This window comes from Dendrobates tinctorius, unplaced genomic scaffold (assembly GCF_039654945.1).
Source record: "Dendrobates tinctorius isolate UK_male_01 unplaced genomic scaffold, ASM3965494v1 ptg000203l, whole genome shotgun sequence".
Classification (NCBI taxonomy): Eukaryota; Metazoa; Chordata; class Amphibia; order Anura; family Dendrobatidae; genus Dendrobates; species Dendrobates tinctorius.
This window is the reverse complement of record NW_027361870.1, coordinates 23,365,381-23,382,888: the sequence shown is the minus strand read 5'-3', so window position 1 is coordinate 23,382,888 and position 17,508 is coordinate 23,365,381. Positions and strand designations below refer to the sequence as shown.

The following is a 17,508-nucleotide window of genomic DNA, read 5'->3' as shown; positions in this document are numbered from 1 at the left end:
AGTGCACCGGCAAGATCAGCAACAAACACAAGTCTATGTTAGGCCACGTTCACACATTAAGTATTTCACATCAGTATATGTAAGCTAAAACCAGGAGGGGGTGATAAATCTAGAAGTGGTGACGTGTTTCTATTATACTTTTCCTACGATTGTTCCACTCCTGGTTTTGGCAAATACTGACCGTCTGAACGTGTGCTTACACATCCCTGCTCTTGCTGTAGCTACTGTGATCGATGCCTGATCTCAGCAACTCAACCCCTTAGGCTTTGGCCTCAACATCAGTATTTATAAGCCAAAACCAGGAGTGGAACAATCGGAGGACAAGTTTAATAGAAACATGTCACTTCTGGGTTTTTGATTTTGACCCACTCCTGGTTTTGGCATACAAATACTGAGAAAAAATACTGACCAAATACTGATAGTGGGGCTGTAGTCTTTCAGATGCTACAGTCATTGCAACTGCAACACCTCAGGTGAGAAGACAAAGGGAGAAGATGCTTGTCAGCCTAATCAGACCCAGAACTGCTAACCTTCTGTCCCTCCCCCGAGGTGCTAATGGGTTGCAACGGCAGCAAGGTGCCTAAGAAAGCATGCACAGCTGTCATCTGGGAACACTTATTAGGCGCTTATATGAGCAATTGGGTTTTCTACTTCTTCCTACCCTCTCCAAGCCACAGAACTAGAAAGCTGTTTGTGGAGATGCCGGTTCCCTGATTAGACGGAGATAACTCCCATAAGGGTGGGAGCAATAGATAAGTGGATGTCAGAGACCTTGTGTTGCTTATTATCAGGGGACACAACAACATATCAGCCGGATACAGCTAAAGAGACTGATCAAGCAAACCGTTCGTGCAGAAGGTAAAGCCGTACCTGCTGAGTCTACCACATTGCTCTTCGTCTGAAGATTTCCGCCTCCAGTTATCTCAAACATTGTGCCGTAATTTTTGCCGACTGCGTTATCCAGGTAGATCCATTGTTTTTCAAATATTACTTTCCTGTTGGATAAAAATATCATATTAGTAAATTTACTTGATTTGAGATTAAGGCTATGTGCACACATATGCAGAAAATTTCAGCATCAAAACCGGCCTCCTTCCCAGAAAAACGCGCGTTTTTTTCCGCACGTCCCCAGACACACAGAAAATAGCTAAAAACGCTGACTTTTCCGCAAAATTAATGAGCATGCTGCGTTTTTTTACCATGAAGCTTTTTTTCGCGGAAAAAAACGCATCAATATGCGCAAAAAGTGCAAAATGCATTAAAATGAATGGGATGCTTCTTTTGAGCGATTTTTAAGCGTTTTTGCCGGTAAAAACGCTTAGAAAACGCAAAAAAAACGCTTACGTGGGCACACAGCCTAAAGCACACAGATGTATCCCATCCAACAGGAAGACAGAGAAAGAGGCAGGGATTGTGCTAGCTCATGTACACATCATACTTGTCAGCCTGGAGATTACCTAAAGAGCAATTCAAGAGTAACTACATTTTTTTTTTTTTTTTTTTTTATATATATAAAATTTTGTCCAGCATGAAAAGTTCTGCAACTTTACAAATCACTTGATATGGGGGAGATTTGTCTTAATTTTTGTGGGGAAAAAAAATGACATGTAAGTGGTATCCAAACTCTGCTTTTCCCAGTATTTTTTCCTGTCATCAGCTGCACTGATATTGGCAGGGCTGTGGAGTTGGTAAGTCAAACCTCTGAGTCCTCAATTTCCATGACACCGATTCCACGACTCCAACTCCACAGCCCTGGATATTAGCATGTACTCATTTGGAGTACAGATGATGGTGGTGATGGGTCAGCTTCTGTGTCCTCTTCTGAGTGTTGTACTTAGAAGAATAAACTCAAGCACCAACTTATCCCCAGAGTTAGGCCAAGTTCACACGAGGGTATTTCACTGCCCATACACAGACGGCAATGGGAGGGTTAATAAGTGCGCATTTCGCAGTCGGTATATGGAATGCAATGCCCAGGATGACCGCAGGTCTCCCAACCTTAAGTTATAGCCTCATATGTTTCTATGAGGCTGTACATTTGGGTCAGGACTTCTGTGGTCATCCTGGGGATGGCGCTCCATATACCGACTGCGAAATAAGCCCGTATAAATCTGGCCTTCGTGAGACACAGGTGCTGAACTGACCCTTTCACTGCCATCATCTGTACTCCAAATGAAAATGTTCTGATGTCAGTGCAGCTAAAGGCAGGCAAGTAGAAAAGCATTGGGATCTATTAATGTAATTTTTTACTTTTTTAAACAGGAACGAAGCGAAATCTCTTACTTAATAAAGCGATTAGTAAAGATTTTTAACTTACCATGCTGGATAAAATAAAATTATGATTATATATATATATATATATATATATATATATATATATATATATATATATATATATATAAACAACGGCAAAGCAAGGTCAACCAATAACGTGAGCAATGCAGGATGCTGTTAAAAAATTTTTCTTTTTTATTCATAAATCCATTAAAATGCAATGGTGTTTTGAACTGCTTGGACCATTGCATTTTAATGGATTTATGAATAAAAAGAAAGAAAAATTTTGTAACAGCATCCTGGATTGCTCACGTTATTGCTGGACCTTGCTTTGCCGTTGTTCACATTTGTATGGATGGACTCCTACATCCTGATCCGGGCACAACGGAGTTAACCAGGTTAGCTGAGGTTCCAGGTGGTTCACAGGAGTGAGCTGGTCTACATTGTTGGACTTATATATACACACACACTTTTAGCTACCCTTTGATTGACCTTCATTCATAATGGTACAGTGCCTACAAGTAGTATTCAACCCCCTGCAGATTTAGCAGGTTTACACATTCGGAATTAACTTGGCATTGTGACATTTGGACTGTAGATCAGCCTGGAAGTGTGAAATGCACTGCAGCAAAAAAGAATGTTATTTTTTTGTTTAAGTTTTTTTTAAATTGTGAAAAGTTTCTTCAGAGGGTCATTTATAATTCAACCCCTCAAACCACCAGAATTCTGTTTGGTTCCCCTAAAGTATTAGGAAGTATTTCAGGCACAAAGAACAATGAGCTTCACATGTTTGGACTAATTATCTCTTTTTCCAGCCTTTTCTGACTATTTAAGACCCTCCCCAAACTTGTGAACAGCACTCATACATGGTCAAAATGGGAAAGACAAAGGAGCATTCCAAGGCCATCAGAGACAAGATCGTGGAGGGTCACAAGGCTGGCAAGGGGTACAAAACCCTTTCCAAGAAGTTGGGCCTACCTGTCTCCACTGTTGCGAGCATCATCCGGAAGTGGAAGGCTTATGGAACTACTGTTAGCCTTCCACGGCCTGGACAGCCTTTGAAAGTTTCCTCCCGTGCCGAGGCCAGGCTTGTCCGAAGAGTCAAGGCTAACCCAAGGACAACAAGGAAGGAGCTCCGGGAAGATCTCATGGCAGTGGGGACATTGGTTTCAGTCAATACCATAAGTAACGTACTCCACCGCAATGATCTCCGTTCCAGCCCGTAAGGTACCTTTACTTTCAAAGCGTTATGTCAAGGCTCGTCTACAGTTTGCTCATGATCACTTGGAGGACTCTGAGACAGACTGGTTCAAGGTTCTCTGGTCTGATGAGACCAAGATCGAGATCTTTGTTGCCAACCACACACGTGACGTTTGGAGACTGGATGGCACTGCATACGACCCCAAGAATACCATCCCTACAGTCAAGCATGGTGGTGGCAGCATCATGCTGTGGGGCTGTTTCTCAGCCAAGGGGCCAGGCCATCTGGTCCGCATCCATGGGAAGATGGATAGCACGGCCTACCTTGAGATTTTGGCCAAGAACCTCCGCTCCTCCATCAAGAATCTTAAGATGGGTCGTCATTTCATCTTCCAACAAAACAACGACCCAAAGCACACAGCCAAGAAAACCAAGGCCTGGTTCGAGAGGGAAAAAATCAAGGTGTTGCAGTGGCCTAGTCAGTCTCCTGACCTTAACCCAATTGAAAACTTGTGGAAGGAGCTCAAGATTAAAGACCACATGAGACACCCAAAGAACCTAGATAACTTGGAGAAGATCTGCATGGAGGAGTGGGCCAAGATAACTCCAGAGACCTGTGCCGGCCTAATCAGGTCTTATAAAAGACGATTATTAGCTGTAATTGCAAACAAGGGTTATTCCACAAAATATTAAACCTAGGGGTTGAATAATAATTGACCCACACTTTTGTTTAAAATTTATTAAAATTTAACTGAGCCACATAATTTTTTGTTTTTTAAGATTTATGCATCTGTTAATAAATCCTGCTCTTGTTTGAAGTTTGAAGGCTCTAACTTATTTGCATCTTATCAAACCTGCTAAATCTGCAGGGGGTTGAATACTACTTGTAGGCACTGTATGTGCTGACGATCTGGAACTAACAGCGCTTTGTACGCTGCCCATGTTCGCTGCGTCCAAAGTGCTGCCGTCTATTGAACGCAGGCGAATCCGTATGTGCTCACTGAACCGTCCGGATTCACAGTGTCCAATACATTCTATGGGTGAAATTTTCAGTGAGCCGCTACCCCTTGCTTGCTAATGTTTTAGCGCTACTGGGCAGCAAAAGTGTACAACTGTGCTATTAAAAAGGGGTGTGTGGGGGGTCCCCCAATCCTCAGCACCTATCACATGTATAAAAAAAAAAAAAATGAAACGTGTACGTAGATCAACTAAGATACTTTTTTAATCAATGGTCTGCCTGTGTTATTCCCAGACGTCCTTCAGAGAAAGACATGATCTTGGGACCATACAACCGGTAATACAGCAAAAGAATGCCAATTTTTGTCAAAAATGACACATATATCTCACCCCAAAACTTAATATATCTATACAGCAGTAAGTGAGGTTAAAAAATAACTTTTAATATATAACTTAAAAGCTCCAAAATAATGTCACCAATAGTGATTAAAAGGATGCCATTTGATGGGTAATCCCTAGAAAAAGATGGGAACCACCCAACCGCATCAATCAGGATATAAAATGTTGCTAATGTATCATGTCAGGCAACAATTTGTATAAAGGATACAGCATTTAACAGTTAACATACAATGCCATAACCAATTGCATATATGTATATCGTGTTTGGCTAAACCAAAAAAGGTTTATAGCCACGAGATACAAGAAGGTGAGATATATAAAATAGGAACAATCTCACCGGTTTTTGCAGACGGCCCGGAGTCTCCAGGGATACTCTGTATACACACAGGGAGGTAGCGATAGGAAGACAATACCCTGTCAAATCCCTCAAAAACTAACCATCATCTGATCCCCAGACTCCTGCCCTTACAAGGGCAGTCCACAGCTCACCCTATATTGCACATGCCCTGCACTTTCCCTTAGAAGAGCGTCCCAACACGTTTCATCCAAGTAAATCTTCAGGGGACTAACTTGTTGCAAAGTGCCATAGTGCTAAAGCTCAAAACATGGATCCTTCCACTATAAATGCTGTCTGCTGTCTGCAGAGAGTGGAGGACAGAGGGCATATTTATATGGTAAAACCATCAACACCTGATGCCACAATCAAGGTGTCACACAAAACCTCACTCCCATATCTGATGGGTCAAACGTCCGTCATTAAGCGGTTCAGCATCTGTGGAACGCACGCCAAAATTGGCGCTAACTCCGCCCACACCAGCGTCACAAGCATCAGGCAAATCAAAAGGAAGAAAGATGCCCCACTTCCGGTTGGACCACCAAGATGGAGAAGTGCCCCACTTCCGGTGACGTTTATCTGGAGGCGGGTCGCCTCAGATGCAAATGCCACACTTCCGGTGACGTTTTTTGAGGCGAACCGCCACAGATGTAAATGCCACACTTCCGGTCAGCGGACATATTGCAATAATGCCCCACTTCTGGTAACATCTACGGCGTCGCCTAACAATCCTGTCAGCAAAACATAGCGATTGACAGGAGCAACCACAAAAAGGGAGAGCTGAATAACTCCCATCAGGGACGCAAAAATAGATAAAAACCATTTCCAAAAATGCGTCACAAGGGCACATAAAAAAAAGATAGTGGTCCAGATAACATCAAATACAGAAGGGTAATTAATAGGGAGTAAAGTGACAAATCAGAAAAGTTAAATGACAACAGGAGATACATATATAAATGTATACATATGTATATACACTTGCAAAACCTGAAAATAGGTGACTAATTAGCAGGGCTGTGGAGTCGGAGTCGGAGTTAGTTTTGGTTGGAGTCGGAGTCGGTAGAAATGTACCGACTCCAGCTTTAAAAAAAATGTATTAATATTTCATAATTGAACTTTCATATGAATTTTATAAATGTTACTCAAATATATATGTTCTATCAAACTATGAACAACAGTGATAAGAAGTTCTGCTGGAGATAGAGACATTTCTTACTTCTTGTGTGTCACTGTTCTCCACTGCCCTTATCTAATCTTATACTTGGTTAACCTCATGCTGCCCCAACCCCCCTACTTACAATGTATGAAACTGAAAGTGAAAATGTGTTGCAAATTCTTAGTAGTAAAGCTCCTCCTCTAGACTAGATCATACTAGGTGTGCGTCTTCCAAGCATCTCACAGCTGCCTGCTACTCAGAAGAGGAAGACTGTAAGAAGTATTATCCTTTCAACAAACTTTGCATCAGTTAACTGTGAGTACATGAGGAATAATAACAGTATTACTGACCACTATATCAGTTGTACGACCTGGCAATAATTTTGTACAATTGTTTTTAGGAAAAACAATTGTCATTTGGATTGTGAATGCAGAATTAAAAACCTGAGAATGTCAAAGAAGCATCACATTAAATCAGCTGTATTTGAACATTTCACCATCACTCAAGATAGAAAACATTATGTCTGTCAGTGTATGACAAATGATCCAGACGAAAACAAATGCTGTGAAGCCAAGATGAGTGCATATTCAGGCAAAGATAAAAATGCTCCTACCAGAGCTTCTAATCTAAAGAGACATTTACAGCGCTTTCATCCAGAAGTACTGAAAGCAGTGGATGAGAAAGACTGCATCCAAACCAATGAACCAGTGCCCAGCTCTTCCAGCCAAACAAAGGAGCAGAGAACTTTGCAGCCATCAGTTGCAAGATATTTTGTCAGTGACAAAGTTACTGTGACAATGACAGTAGATACATTTAAAAAACAGATCATAGAGCTTGTTGTAAAGGATAGTGTGCCTATTTCATTATTTTCACGACCAGCTTTTATGTGTCTGAATGGGAAAATGGCCCGCAAGCTTGGTGTTTCTCTGGAGAGAGAGAGAGTATTAGAAAATTAGTAATCGAAGAAGCTATGAAACAAAAGGAAGAACTTAAAAAAACTCTCAAGGGACGCTTTCTGTTTCTTAAAATGGATGCCTGCACACGTCACAGAGTGAACTATTTTGCCATCAATGTCCGATTTGTTTGTGACAAAAATGAAATAGTTACCAAGACATTGGCAGTAAAAGACACCAAAGCTCATCACACCAGTGAGTTTCTCCAGGTCTTGGTGGAAAAGGTTCTGCAAGACTATGAACTTAAAAAAGAGCAAGTTCTTTCTGTCGTAACTGACAATGCTTCAAATATGATAAGTACTATTAAGCTAATGAATGAGAGTAATGATGGTGACCAGCAGCTAGAAGAACATTCTGGGTCCACAGACACAGAAATGTTTGAAATAGAGGAACACAGTATTGTAACTGAGGAGCAAACTGAAGTTGCTTCAGATGAACAGCAACATGATAGTTTAGATGATCTTGTTGAAACTGTGTCAATATGTTCTTTCATTCATCACATGCGCTGTGTTGTGCATACGCTACAGCTGGCTATAAGAGACAGTCTGCAAGAAGGACATGCTGCTGCACTGATTGGCAAGGTGAGAAAATTGGCTACTGTTGCCAGAACCCCTAAAGTTGACTCAATTTTGAAGAGACGTGCTGGAAAAGGGGCAATTATTGATCAAGCCACACGATGGGGCAGTACTTACTTAATGATTCAGCGCTTGGTTGAACTGAAAACCTTTCTTGTAGACATGGCTAACCCTCAACTGACGCTAAATGAAAGTCAGTGGAATCAGGTGACTGAGCTGGAAAAATTGCTAGAGCACCCATTTACAGTGACTAAAAAATTACAAGCAGAGGACTTAACTCCAGGTATTTTCTTAAAGGACTGGAAGAACCTGATGTTTCGCCTGTCCCAAAGAGGAGGGTTAATTGCAAGTGGCATTGCTACATCAATGAAATGGAGAGAGGAGCTACTATTACAAAATAACATTCTTTTGGCAGCTGTTTATGTAGACCCAATGCATCGGATTCTTCTAGATGATCAACAGCTAAGTAAAGGAAAAGAAGCTCTGTTTGAAATAGCAGTAAGGATGAAAGGGTTGCAGAACAGTCAGGAGGAACAAGAAGAATTTGGTCGTCCTGCCACATCTTCACCCTCATCATCAACTGATGAAGAATTTAATTTCGAAAAATATTTGGATCACAAGGACCGTGCAAAGCGTTCCCGCATAGAAGAAGAGTCATCCCCATCAAGGAACACAGCCAGTACATTTCAGCAGAATTTTTCATGTGCACTAAAAGAAATTGAGAAATTTGACCGTTCATCAAAAATAACAGTGCAACAAGCGATTCCTCTGTATCCTGACATTGTCAGAGATGTTGCCCGAGTGGTTACTGCTTTGCCACCAACACAAGTTAGTGTAGAGAGGTTGTTCTCTGCTCTCAAAATAATTAGATCATATTTGAGGGCATCCATGAAGGAGGATCTGACAGAGGCAATACTTTTTCTGAGGACAAATTTATAGATTTCTTCTTATTAACTGCATAAAAGTGTTTATTGCATATTTACTTACAGTTTAGAAAAGTTTATAAAAGTTATTTGCTATATTCTAATTGTATTCTAATAAATGTAGTTTTTGCTCTAAGTGGTCTGATTACTTATATGATGGTGAGAAACTGAATAAGCACGATGTTTAATATTTTACAACAGTAAATTTGTTGTTATGAATTGGCCATTTATGAAGGAGTCGGAGCCGGAGTCGGAGTCGGAGCCTGATAAAATCCAGGAGTCGAAGTCGCAACTGTGGCTTACCGACTCCACAGCCCTGCTAATTAGTGATTTAGGCCTGAGTTATGGACACGGTACATAGATGATATATTCATTGTGTGGGGTGGCTCAGCTGATGGATTTGATGAATTTGTGGCTGGTCTTAATCACAATGATATAGGCCTGTTTTTTACCGCCGTCTTCGAGACAACAAGATTGCCGTTCCTTGATATTCTGATTGAGAAAAATGAGAAAAGGAGAAGTGGGGACATCAACGTATAGAAAACCAACTTCTACTAATTCCCTACTACATTGGGGGAGCCACCACCCCCAACATTTAAAGAGAGCCATTCCTAAGGGACAATATCTCAGAATTCGGAGGAACTGCTCTGACATGTCGACGTTTGAGTCCCAGGCTAGGGACTTAAGGGATAGATTCCTGAATGGGGGCTATCCCAAAAAGGTGTTAAAACAGGCCTACCAAGGGTAGTTGTATGCACTCTGAACTATTGAACACTAATAATAAGAAACCTATGGAGAATGATACCCTTAGGTTTATTACAACTTATGATAATGGTGCAATTCCTGTGGAATATTATCAAGAAACATTGGTCGATCCTACAGATGGACAGTGACCTTTCTCCCTACTTGAGTGATTCCCCTATGATCACATACAGAAAAGCACGGTCGTTGAATGACAGACTAGTGCGTAGCCATTTTTCCACCCCTGTGAATAGAACATGGCTCCACAGTGATGTCATAGGTTGTTTTAAATGTGGTCATTGTGTGGCTTGTTCACACATTGGGGCATGTAGGGATTTTGTGAGTAATGTGACTGGGAGGAATTACTCCATTAAATATTTCATGAATTGTAGCACCAAGGATGTCATTTATAAGGTTACATGTAAATGTGGACTGGAATATGTCGGCAAAACCATCCGTGAATTTAGGAGGAGGATTGGCGAACATGTGGGAGATGTAATACACAGAAGGGACACGCCGATTGCTAGACATGTTCATGGTGCACATCAAGGTCAGATTGCGCATCTCAGCTTTACTGCCATTGATAGGGTCTTTAAGCCACAGAGAGGGGGCTACTGGGACCAGTTGCTGTTGCAAAGTGAGGCAAAGTGGATTTTTTATTTGGATACGGTGGCACCTAAGGGCCTCAATGAACAAATTAATTATAACTGTTTTATTTCAATTCCTCCCTTTTTTCCTCCCCCCCCCCTTTTTTTTGATCCATACGTAGGAACGTTATTAAGCCTAAATCACTAATTAGTCACCTATTTTCAGGTTTTGCAAGTGTATATACATATGTATACATTTATATATGTACCTCCTGTTGTCATTTAACTTTTCTGATTTGTCACTTTACTCCCTATTAATTACCCTTCTGTATTTGATGTTATCTGGACCACTATCTTTTGTTTATGTGCCCTTGTGACGCTTTTTTGGAAAGGGTTTTATCTATTTTTGCATCCCTGATGGGAGTTATTCAGCTCTCCCTTTTTGTGGTTGCTCCTGTCAATCGCTATGTTTTGCTGACAGGATTGTCAGGCGACGCCGTAGATGTTACCAGAAGTGGGGCATTATTGCAATATGTCCGCTGACCGGAAGTGTGGCATTTACATCTGTGGCGGTTCGCCTCAAAAAACGTCACCGGAAGTGTGGCATTTGCATCTGAGGCGACCTGCCTCCAGATAAACGTCACCGGAAGTGGGGCACTTCTCCATCTTGGTGGTCCAACCGGAAGTGGGGCATCTTTCTTCCCTTTGATTTGCCTGATACTCGTGACGCTGGTGTGGGCAGAGTTAGCGCCGGTCAAGCGCCTTGCTCGCTGACAGTATTAGGCGACGCCGCAGATGAGATGTTACCGGGAGTGGGGCATTGTTTTAGTATGTCCGCTGACCGGAAGTGTGGTATTTCCATCTGTGGCGGTTCGCCTTTAAAAACGTCACCGGAAGTGGGGCACTTCTCCATCTTGGTGGTCCAACCGGAAGTGGGGCATCTTTCTTCCTTTTGATTTGCCTGATGCTTGTGACGCTGGTGTGGGCGGAGTTAGCGCCAATTTTGGCGTGCGTTCCACAGATGCTGAACTGCTTAATGACGGACGTTTGACCCATCAGATATGGGAGTGAGGTTTTGTGTGACACATTGATTGTGGCATCAGGTGTTGATGGTTTTACTATATAAATATGCCCTCTGTCCTCCACTCTCTGCAGACAGCATTTATAGTGGAAGGATCCATGTTTTGAGCTTTAGCACTATGGCACTTTGCAACAAGTTAGTCCCCTGAAGATTTACTTGGATGAAACGCCTTGGGACGCTCTTCTAAGGGAAAGTGCAGGGCATGTGCAATATAGGGTGAGCTGTGGACTGCCCTTGTAAGGGCAGGAGTCTGGGGATCAGATGATGGTTAGTTTTTGAGGGATTTGACAGGGTATTGTCTTCCTGTCGCTACCTCCCTGTGTGTATACAGAGTATCCCTGGAGACTCCGGGCCGTCTGCAAAAACCAGTGAGATTGTTCCTATTTTATATATCTCACCTCTTGTATCTCGTGGCTATAAACCTTTTTTGGTTTAGCCAAACACAATATACATATATGCAATTGGTTATGGCATTGTATGTTAACTGTTAAATGCTGTATCCTTTATACAAATTGTTGCCTGACATGATACATTAGCAACGTTTGATATCCTGATTGATGCGGTTGGGTGGTTCCCATCTTTTTGTAGGGATTACCCATCAAATGGCATCCTTTTAATCACTATTGGTGACATTATTTTGGAGCTTTTAAGTTATATATTAAAAGTTATTTTTTAACCTCACTTACTGCTGTATAGATATGGACCATACAACCGGTAAAACATTCTCCTGGCAGAAGACACAGTGTATGATATCTATGAGCCCGGTAAGGCTGTGTGCACACGGTGCGGATTCTGCTGCGTTTCCGCAGCGGTTTTGCCCTTGCGGAAACGCAGCAGTTCCGCTGACCATGTACAGTACAATGAAAGTTATGAAACCCTATGGGGTTTCAAAATCGCTGTGCTCACGGTGCGGTTTTTTCCGCGCAGTTTTGCTGCGGTTTACAAACCGCAGCATGTCAATTTTTTGTGCGGTTTCACACCTTTAACATAGTAGAGGTGTGAAACCGCAGGGCAAAACCGCAGACCACGCTGCAGGAAAACCGCAGGTCACTTTACCTGCGTTTCCGCGCGGAAAAACCCGCAGCGGAATCCGCACCGTGTGCACACAGCCTAAGAGGTAGTTTACGAAGCCACTGTTATATACTGTACGTCCTGCCTTACTGCGCTTAAAGAGCAGCCCAGCAAGAAGGAACGGGATAAATGAGATTACAGAGAATAGGAAACCGGCACACTTTAGGCTTTAATGAGAGACGTGCAAAGTATGAGAAATCAATGAATCAGCTGGAGACGTTGGAAGCAGAATGTGACCTAATAATAAAGCTGGAGGAGTCCCTTATGGAATCCTGCAGGAACATATGCCGTCCTAACCGACAGATGTCATCTGGAGGTGGGTTGTGGAAAACGCCTTATACAATGACATCAGGGAACCAAAATAGTCCTGCCTCCAGGCGGAGGATTTATGCAAGTGCATTCGGATGAATGATCATACACAGCTTATTTATCAATTAACCTTTTACATGTTGTGTCGCTTTCTAACTTTCTCCACCATCTATCACTGGATCATTTATAACCCACAAAGCCATTGGTTGGGAGAAAAGCATCCAGCGCCATTGTATCTGTACTAACTATTGTGGTCAGGCATTGCACAGTCTGATGGCTCTAAAGGGGCATTTAGGCTAAGTTCACACGTAGCGGAACTCTTGCGGAAATTACCGCGAGAGTTCCGGAATTCCATTCCGCGGGAAAATCGGATTTTAAATTCCTGCGATAAAACTAGCATTTTGCAAGCGTAATTAGCTTGCAAAATGCTAGCGTTTTCCAAGCGATCTGAAGCATCGCTTGGAGAACTGATTGACAGGTTGGTCAGACTCGTCAAACACAGTGTTTGACAAGTGTGACCAACTTTTTACTACTGAGGCCGCCTATGCAGCATCAGTAGTAAAAGATAAAATGTAAAAAAAAAATAAAAAATGGTGTTATTCTTACCTTCCGACGTCCCGCGCAGCCGTTCCCAGTAATCCTTTGCGAAAATGCCCGCGATGACGTACGTTCTCGCGGGATCGCGACGTCTCTCGGTGACGTCGCGCGAATGACCGCGAGACTTCGCGATCCCGCGAGAACGGACGCCATCGCGTGCATTTTCGCAAAGGATAACTGGGAACGAGAGCGTGGAGAGAGGCGGGAAGGCTGCGCGGGACGTCGAAAGGTGAGAATAACAATATTTTTTATTTTAAATTCTATTTTTTACAGGGATATGGTACCCAAAGCCCGGAGGACAGTCTCCTCTCCTCCGGACCGTGGGTACAATCCGCAATTGTTCTGCTTAATTTTCGCATGGTGTGCGCAGCCACATGCGGGAAGTAAGCGGAACAATGCATTCCTATGGGTGCGGGATCGCCGCGATTCCGCAAATTAATGAGCATGCTGCGGTTTTTACCGTGAAGCGATTCCGCCGCGGTAAAAACCGCAGCATTAGCACAGCATTGCGGAATCCCATAGGAATGCATGGGATGCTTATTTTTCGCTGCAATATCGCGTGGTTAAAACCGCTGCGGAAACGTGAAAAAAATGCAATGTGTGAACTCAGCCTTACACTGCAAGATAAGGGTACTTTTATATTGCGTTCTGGCAACCATTCGGTGGCCCCGTCGGGGCATATGTGCAAATCCCTTGCAAACCGGGTTTGGACGCATGTGCCAACGGCATCATCTATTTGTATAATTGCCTTGTAAAGTTTTCATTTCCTGTTCTGTCCAGATGTTACCGTATCCCTGAATTCCAAGCGGAGGAAGTTCACCAACCGCCATATTGGGACACCCAAGTGATGGGTGTGTCAATATGGAAACTGCTGCTGGTACCAACCTATTGCACAGTACCACCAGCGGAACACCATCGCATCACACATACACACACACACTCTCACGTAGCCTCTTGCACGGTACCACCAGCGGAACACCGTCGCACTGCACTTGTGCAAATTCCACGCAGGCGCAGTGAATCATTCGGCTGATCCCGGCGGAAGATGCACGACGTGTCTACAGGCAGAGGAAGCCGGTGCATGACACCTCTAAGGCCGATACAGTTAAAGCCTTGAGAGACGCCGCATCAGGACTGGACAGGACTGTTTGAGAGGCTAAGCGTGAAAAAAGGCGGATCCACCTTAGAGGAATCGGACCATATGCTGACAAGGTCTGAACTAAAAGGGTATAGTGTCTGTACGTTTTCTTCCTGAGAAGCGTTTGCCGGGATGTTCCCAGTGTCTAGAGGAGGTAGCCTCAAACTCTTTGGAAAAAATGCTGGAGGGACGTTTCAACCGTCTGAAAGAAACAGAGACAACCTGAGCAGCCGCATGCTCCTCTTTTATATTGAGGATTTGAACAATAGCCAAAATAAGGCTACCATATCCAGGGTACCAGAAGTCTGATCCGCATCCGAGTCACACTGTGACTGAGAAGCTACATCCGACCCGACGTCCGCCTCCGAGGAAGGGGAACGGGTAGAGAGGGGCATTCAGCATGCCGCAGAGGGGCTCTGTGAACTGGATGAGTAGCTAGACAGAGTCGGCTTCCCAGATCTTTCTCCTGATCTGTCCCTGTGGAGGTCATGTTCGGGTGCATGCCAATCACCATGGGAGGTGTTCGGAGCACTGGTGGTAGCAGACAGATGCGGCATACATTTCAGGACCTGTTCCAGGGACTGTGAATTTTCTAGTCAGGTCTGAGACCAATTGAGACATGGCAACAGCCCACTCCAGAGGGAGGGGATTGCATTCATCCTGGAAATTGAATCTTCTGTCTGGCTGGGACATGGCAACAGACCACTCCGGAGGGAGGGGAGTGCCGTCTTCCCAGGCAGATGCCGAGGGACCTGGGCTCGCTTCTCTTGATCCGTACTAGATATGTCCCTGTGACTATCGTGGACAGGTGCGTGTGAATCACCATAAAAGGTGTTTGGAGGACTGGTGACAGTAGACCGAAGGATCAGACGCTCCAGGCCCTGGGTCGTGGACTATGAAACTTCTGTCAAGTCAGATATCGACTAAGACATGGCAGCAGCCCACTCCGAAGGGAGGGGAGTGCTCTCGTCCCGGGCATTAGGGGACTGTTGTAGCGCAGACATGGTGGAAGAGCTGCAGTACGAGCATAAATAACGCAGACTGGTCAGAAGGCCACTGCTGTTATACAGATGGTGGCCAAAGGGAGAGATGAAGACTACTGTCGGGGATAGATAAGCCCCTATGAGGTAGAAAAAACAACCAGCCTGGGCTGGTCCTACCTGAAACTAGAGATTGCGCTCGCTGCTAAAGCAGCAGTGTCTCACAGATCCAATGCAGGATAGAGATGGGTGCCTGCTGAGCCCGCTGGGATGCACAAATCTTCATCCGCTGTTACAGACAGAGACACACCGCCTGCTGTGCCCTCTAAGTCCTGAGACAGATGGTAACAGACGATGCACAAATCTACAGATAATGCATGATCACAAACTTGCAGGCATTGAGACGCTATACTGGGGTCGTGTCTCTGGTGACAGGGAGAGAGGGCTAGAGAGACACACTCACTGATTAGTCAAATAAACGCGGCCATCGGGAGGGGGTTTGGCTAAGCCCAAGCCACACGCCGATTGGCCTGGTAATGCGCAGGGTGCGCACTGATTGGCCGAGGGTCACTGACTGGCCTGAGGCTGGTAGGCGTGGCTACGTGGAGACCGGGCGAGAAGGCCAAAGCCGGGGGCTCAATTAGCAGAAGGAACCAGATAAGCTGTGCCATTTCAGGCTAATGTGCCGGCCGGCGAAAAACAAGGAAAAGTGTCCCTCCTACTGGCTGACACAGCGGGGGGCGCCAGTAGTGACCGGACCGCGGGAGCCAGGGACAGACAGGTACAGCGTCCCGCTGCGGAGCAGTGGGCATGATCCGGCCGGAGCTGTGCTGGGAGGCGTGTCCTGGAACTAGCCAGGATTATCTGACTCGGCGCCGCCTCCATCGGGCAGGAAACAGCGCGAAGGATGAAAGCTGCGGCCTGATAGGCCGACAAGCAGAGGAGGCGTGATGCGACCAGCAAATGGCACAATTGCCGGCGCCGGGGGTGACGCGCAGATAGGGTGGCATGCTCGACAGTGGAAAAGGCGAGATAATATGGCACGCCGGAGGGGGCGTGTCCGGCATAGGAGAAGGGTTGAGGAAACTAAGTACCGCAAGCGGGGGGCGTGTCTGGTCGATGAGGGCGGCTGATAGGAGACATGCCGGGGGGCAGCGTGCTCCTGATGTAAAATAGCTGAAGGGGAGAAGAAAGCCTGCAAAATGCCGGGGCCGTGCGCAATGAGAAAAAAGGCGCGAAAACTGAACTGAGGTGGAGCCGGGAGGAAAGTGGCCTATCTACAGCGGGGACCTATACACAGGTAAACGGGGGAGCTGTTGCACGGGGAAGAAGGGGCCCACTGGCTTACCACCTGCTTGAATCCGGCTCAACTTGCTAGATGATATATGAGGATCGCATCAGGCGCCCTCGGAAGTAAGAGGGTCCTGGGAATGAAGATCCTCCTTCCCGCACCGTCTCCGGACGGTGCAGAAGACGGCGTCAACCTATTACCAGAAGGGAGAAGGCCACCACCGGTGACCACCGTCTTCCTCTCAGCCCTCTCCGACGAGAGGGGTGAGGAGGGGATAAGGGAAGGACTGGCCACCGAGAGTCACCCTGAAACACCCCGACGGGGGACAGAGGACAAAGTCCTGCCAGGAGGTCCGAGAGTGGGCGATGTGGGTGACACCACACTGCTCTCTCGGTCGCTTAAATGTGGGAAAACAGGGTGAGAAATCTGCACCCTGTTACCCGACGAGCTGTATCTGAAAAAACAAAGGGAAAAAGATTAATAAGTTCACACAGAAACCTGTGAAAGAAAAAACACTGCGGATCTGGTGTTAGATTCAGGTCCGCCTCCTACATACACTAAGCTTAAACTGAGGTACTTCCTGCCTGTCAGTGAGTGTATGCTACGGAGGAGGAGCCAGTTTTTACTTTATTTGCATAGTGTCAGCCTCCTAGCGACAGCAGCATACACATGGTTACCTGTGTCCCCCAATGAAGCGATAAAGAAAAATCTTTTTTTCTGCTATTTTCCACCCCAAAATATGGGGTGTGTCTTAGGCCTGTTTCACATTTCCGTTTCTTGACGGAAGGCCAAATCCGCCAGAGCTGTTAAAAACGGATCTGCTGCCGTTGTGGGCCAAACGGTCGTCACTGGATCCGTGTTGTGTACGGATCTGCTGGAGTCGGCATGTGGGCGAAATTTAAAGGAACAGAGAGAGATTTTTTTCGGCGCATCCAGAACGGT

The 17,508-nt window shown here is 45.0% G+C and overlaps 1 protein-coding gene across 1 annotated transcript in view; it reads right to left on the bottom strand.

Moving 5' to 3' along the window:
• The window catches only part of TRMT6 (tRNA methyltransferase 6 non-catalytic subunit), a 103,188-nt gene that overhangs the window by 81,491 nt on the left and 4,189 nt on the right, over positions 1–17,508 (bottom strand). Inside the window, exon 2 of the mRNA XM_073553878.1 lies at positions 871–995. Coding sequence (XP_073409979.1) covers positions 871–995 — 125 coding nt within the window. The remainder of the gene's footprint in view (positions 1–870; positions 996–17,508) is intronic.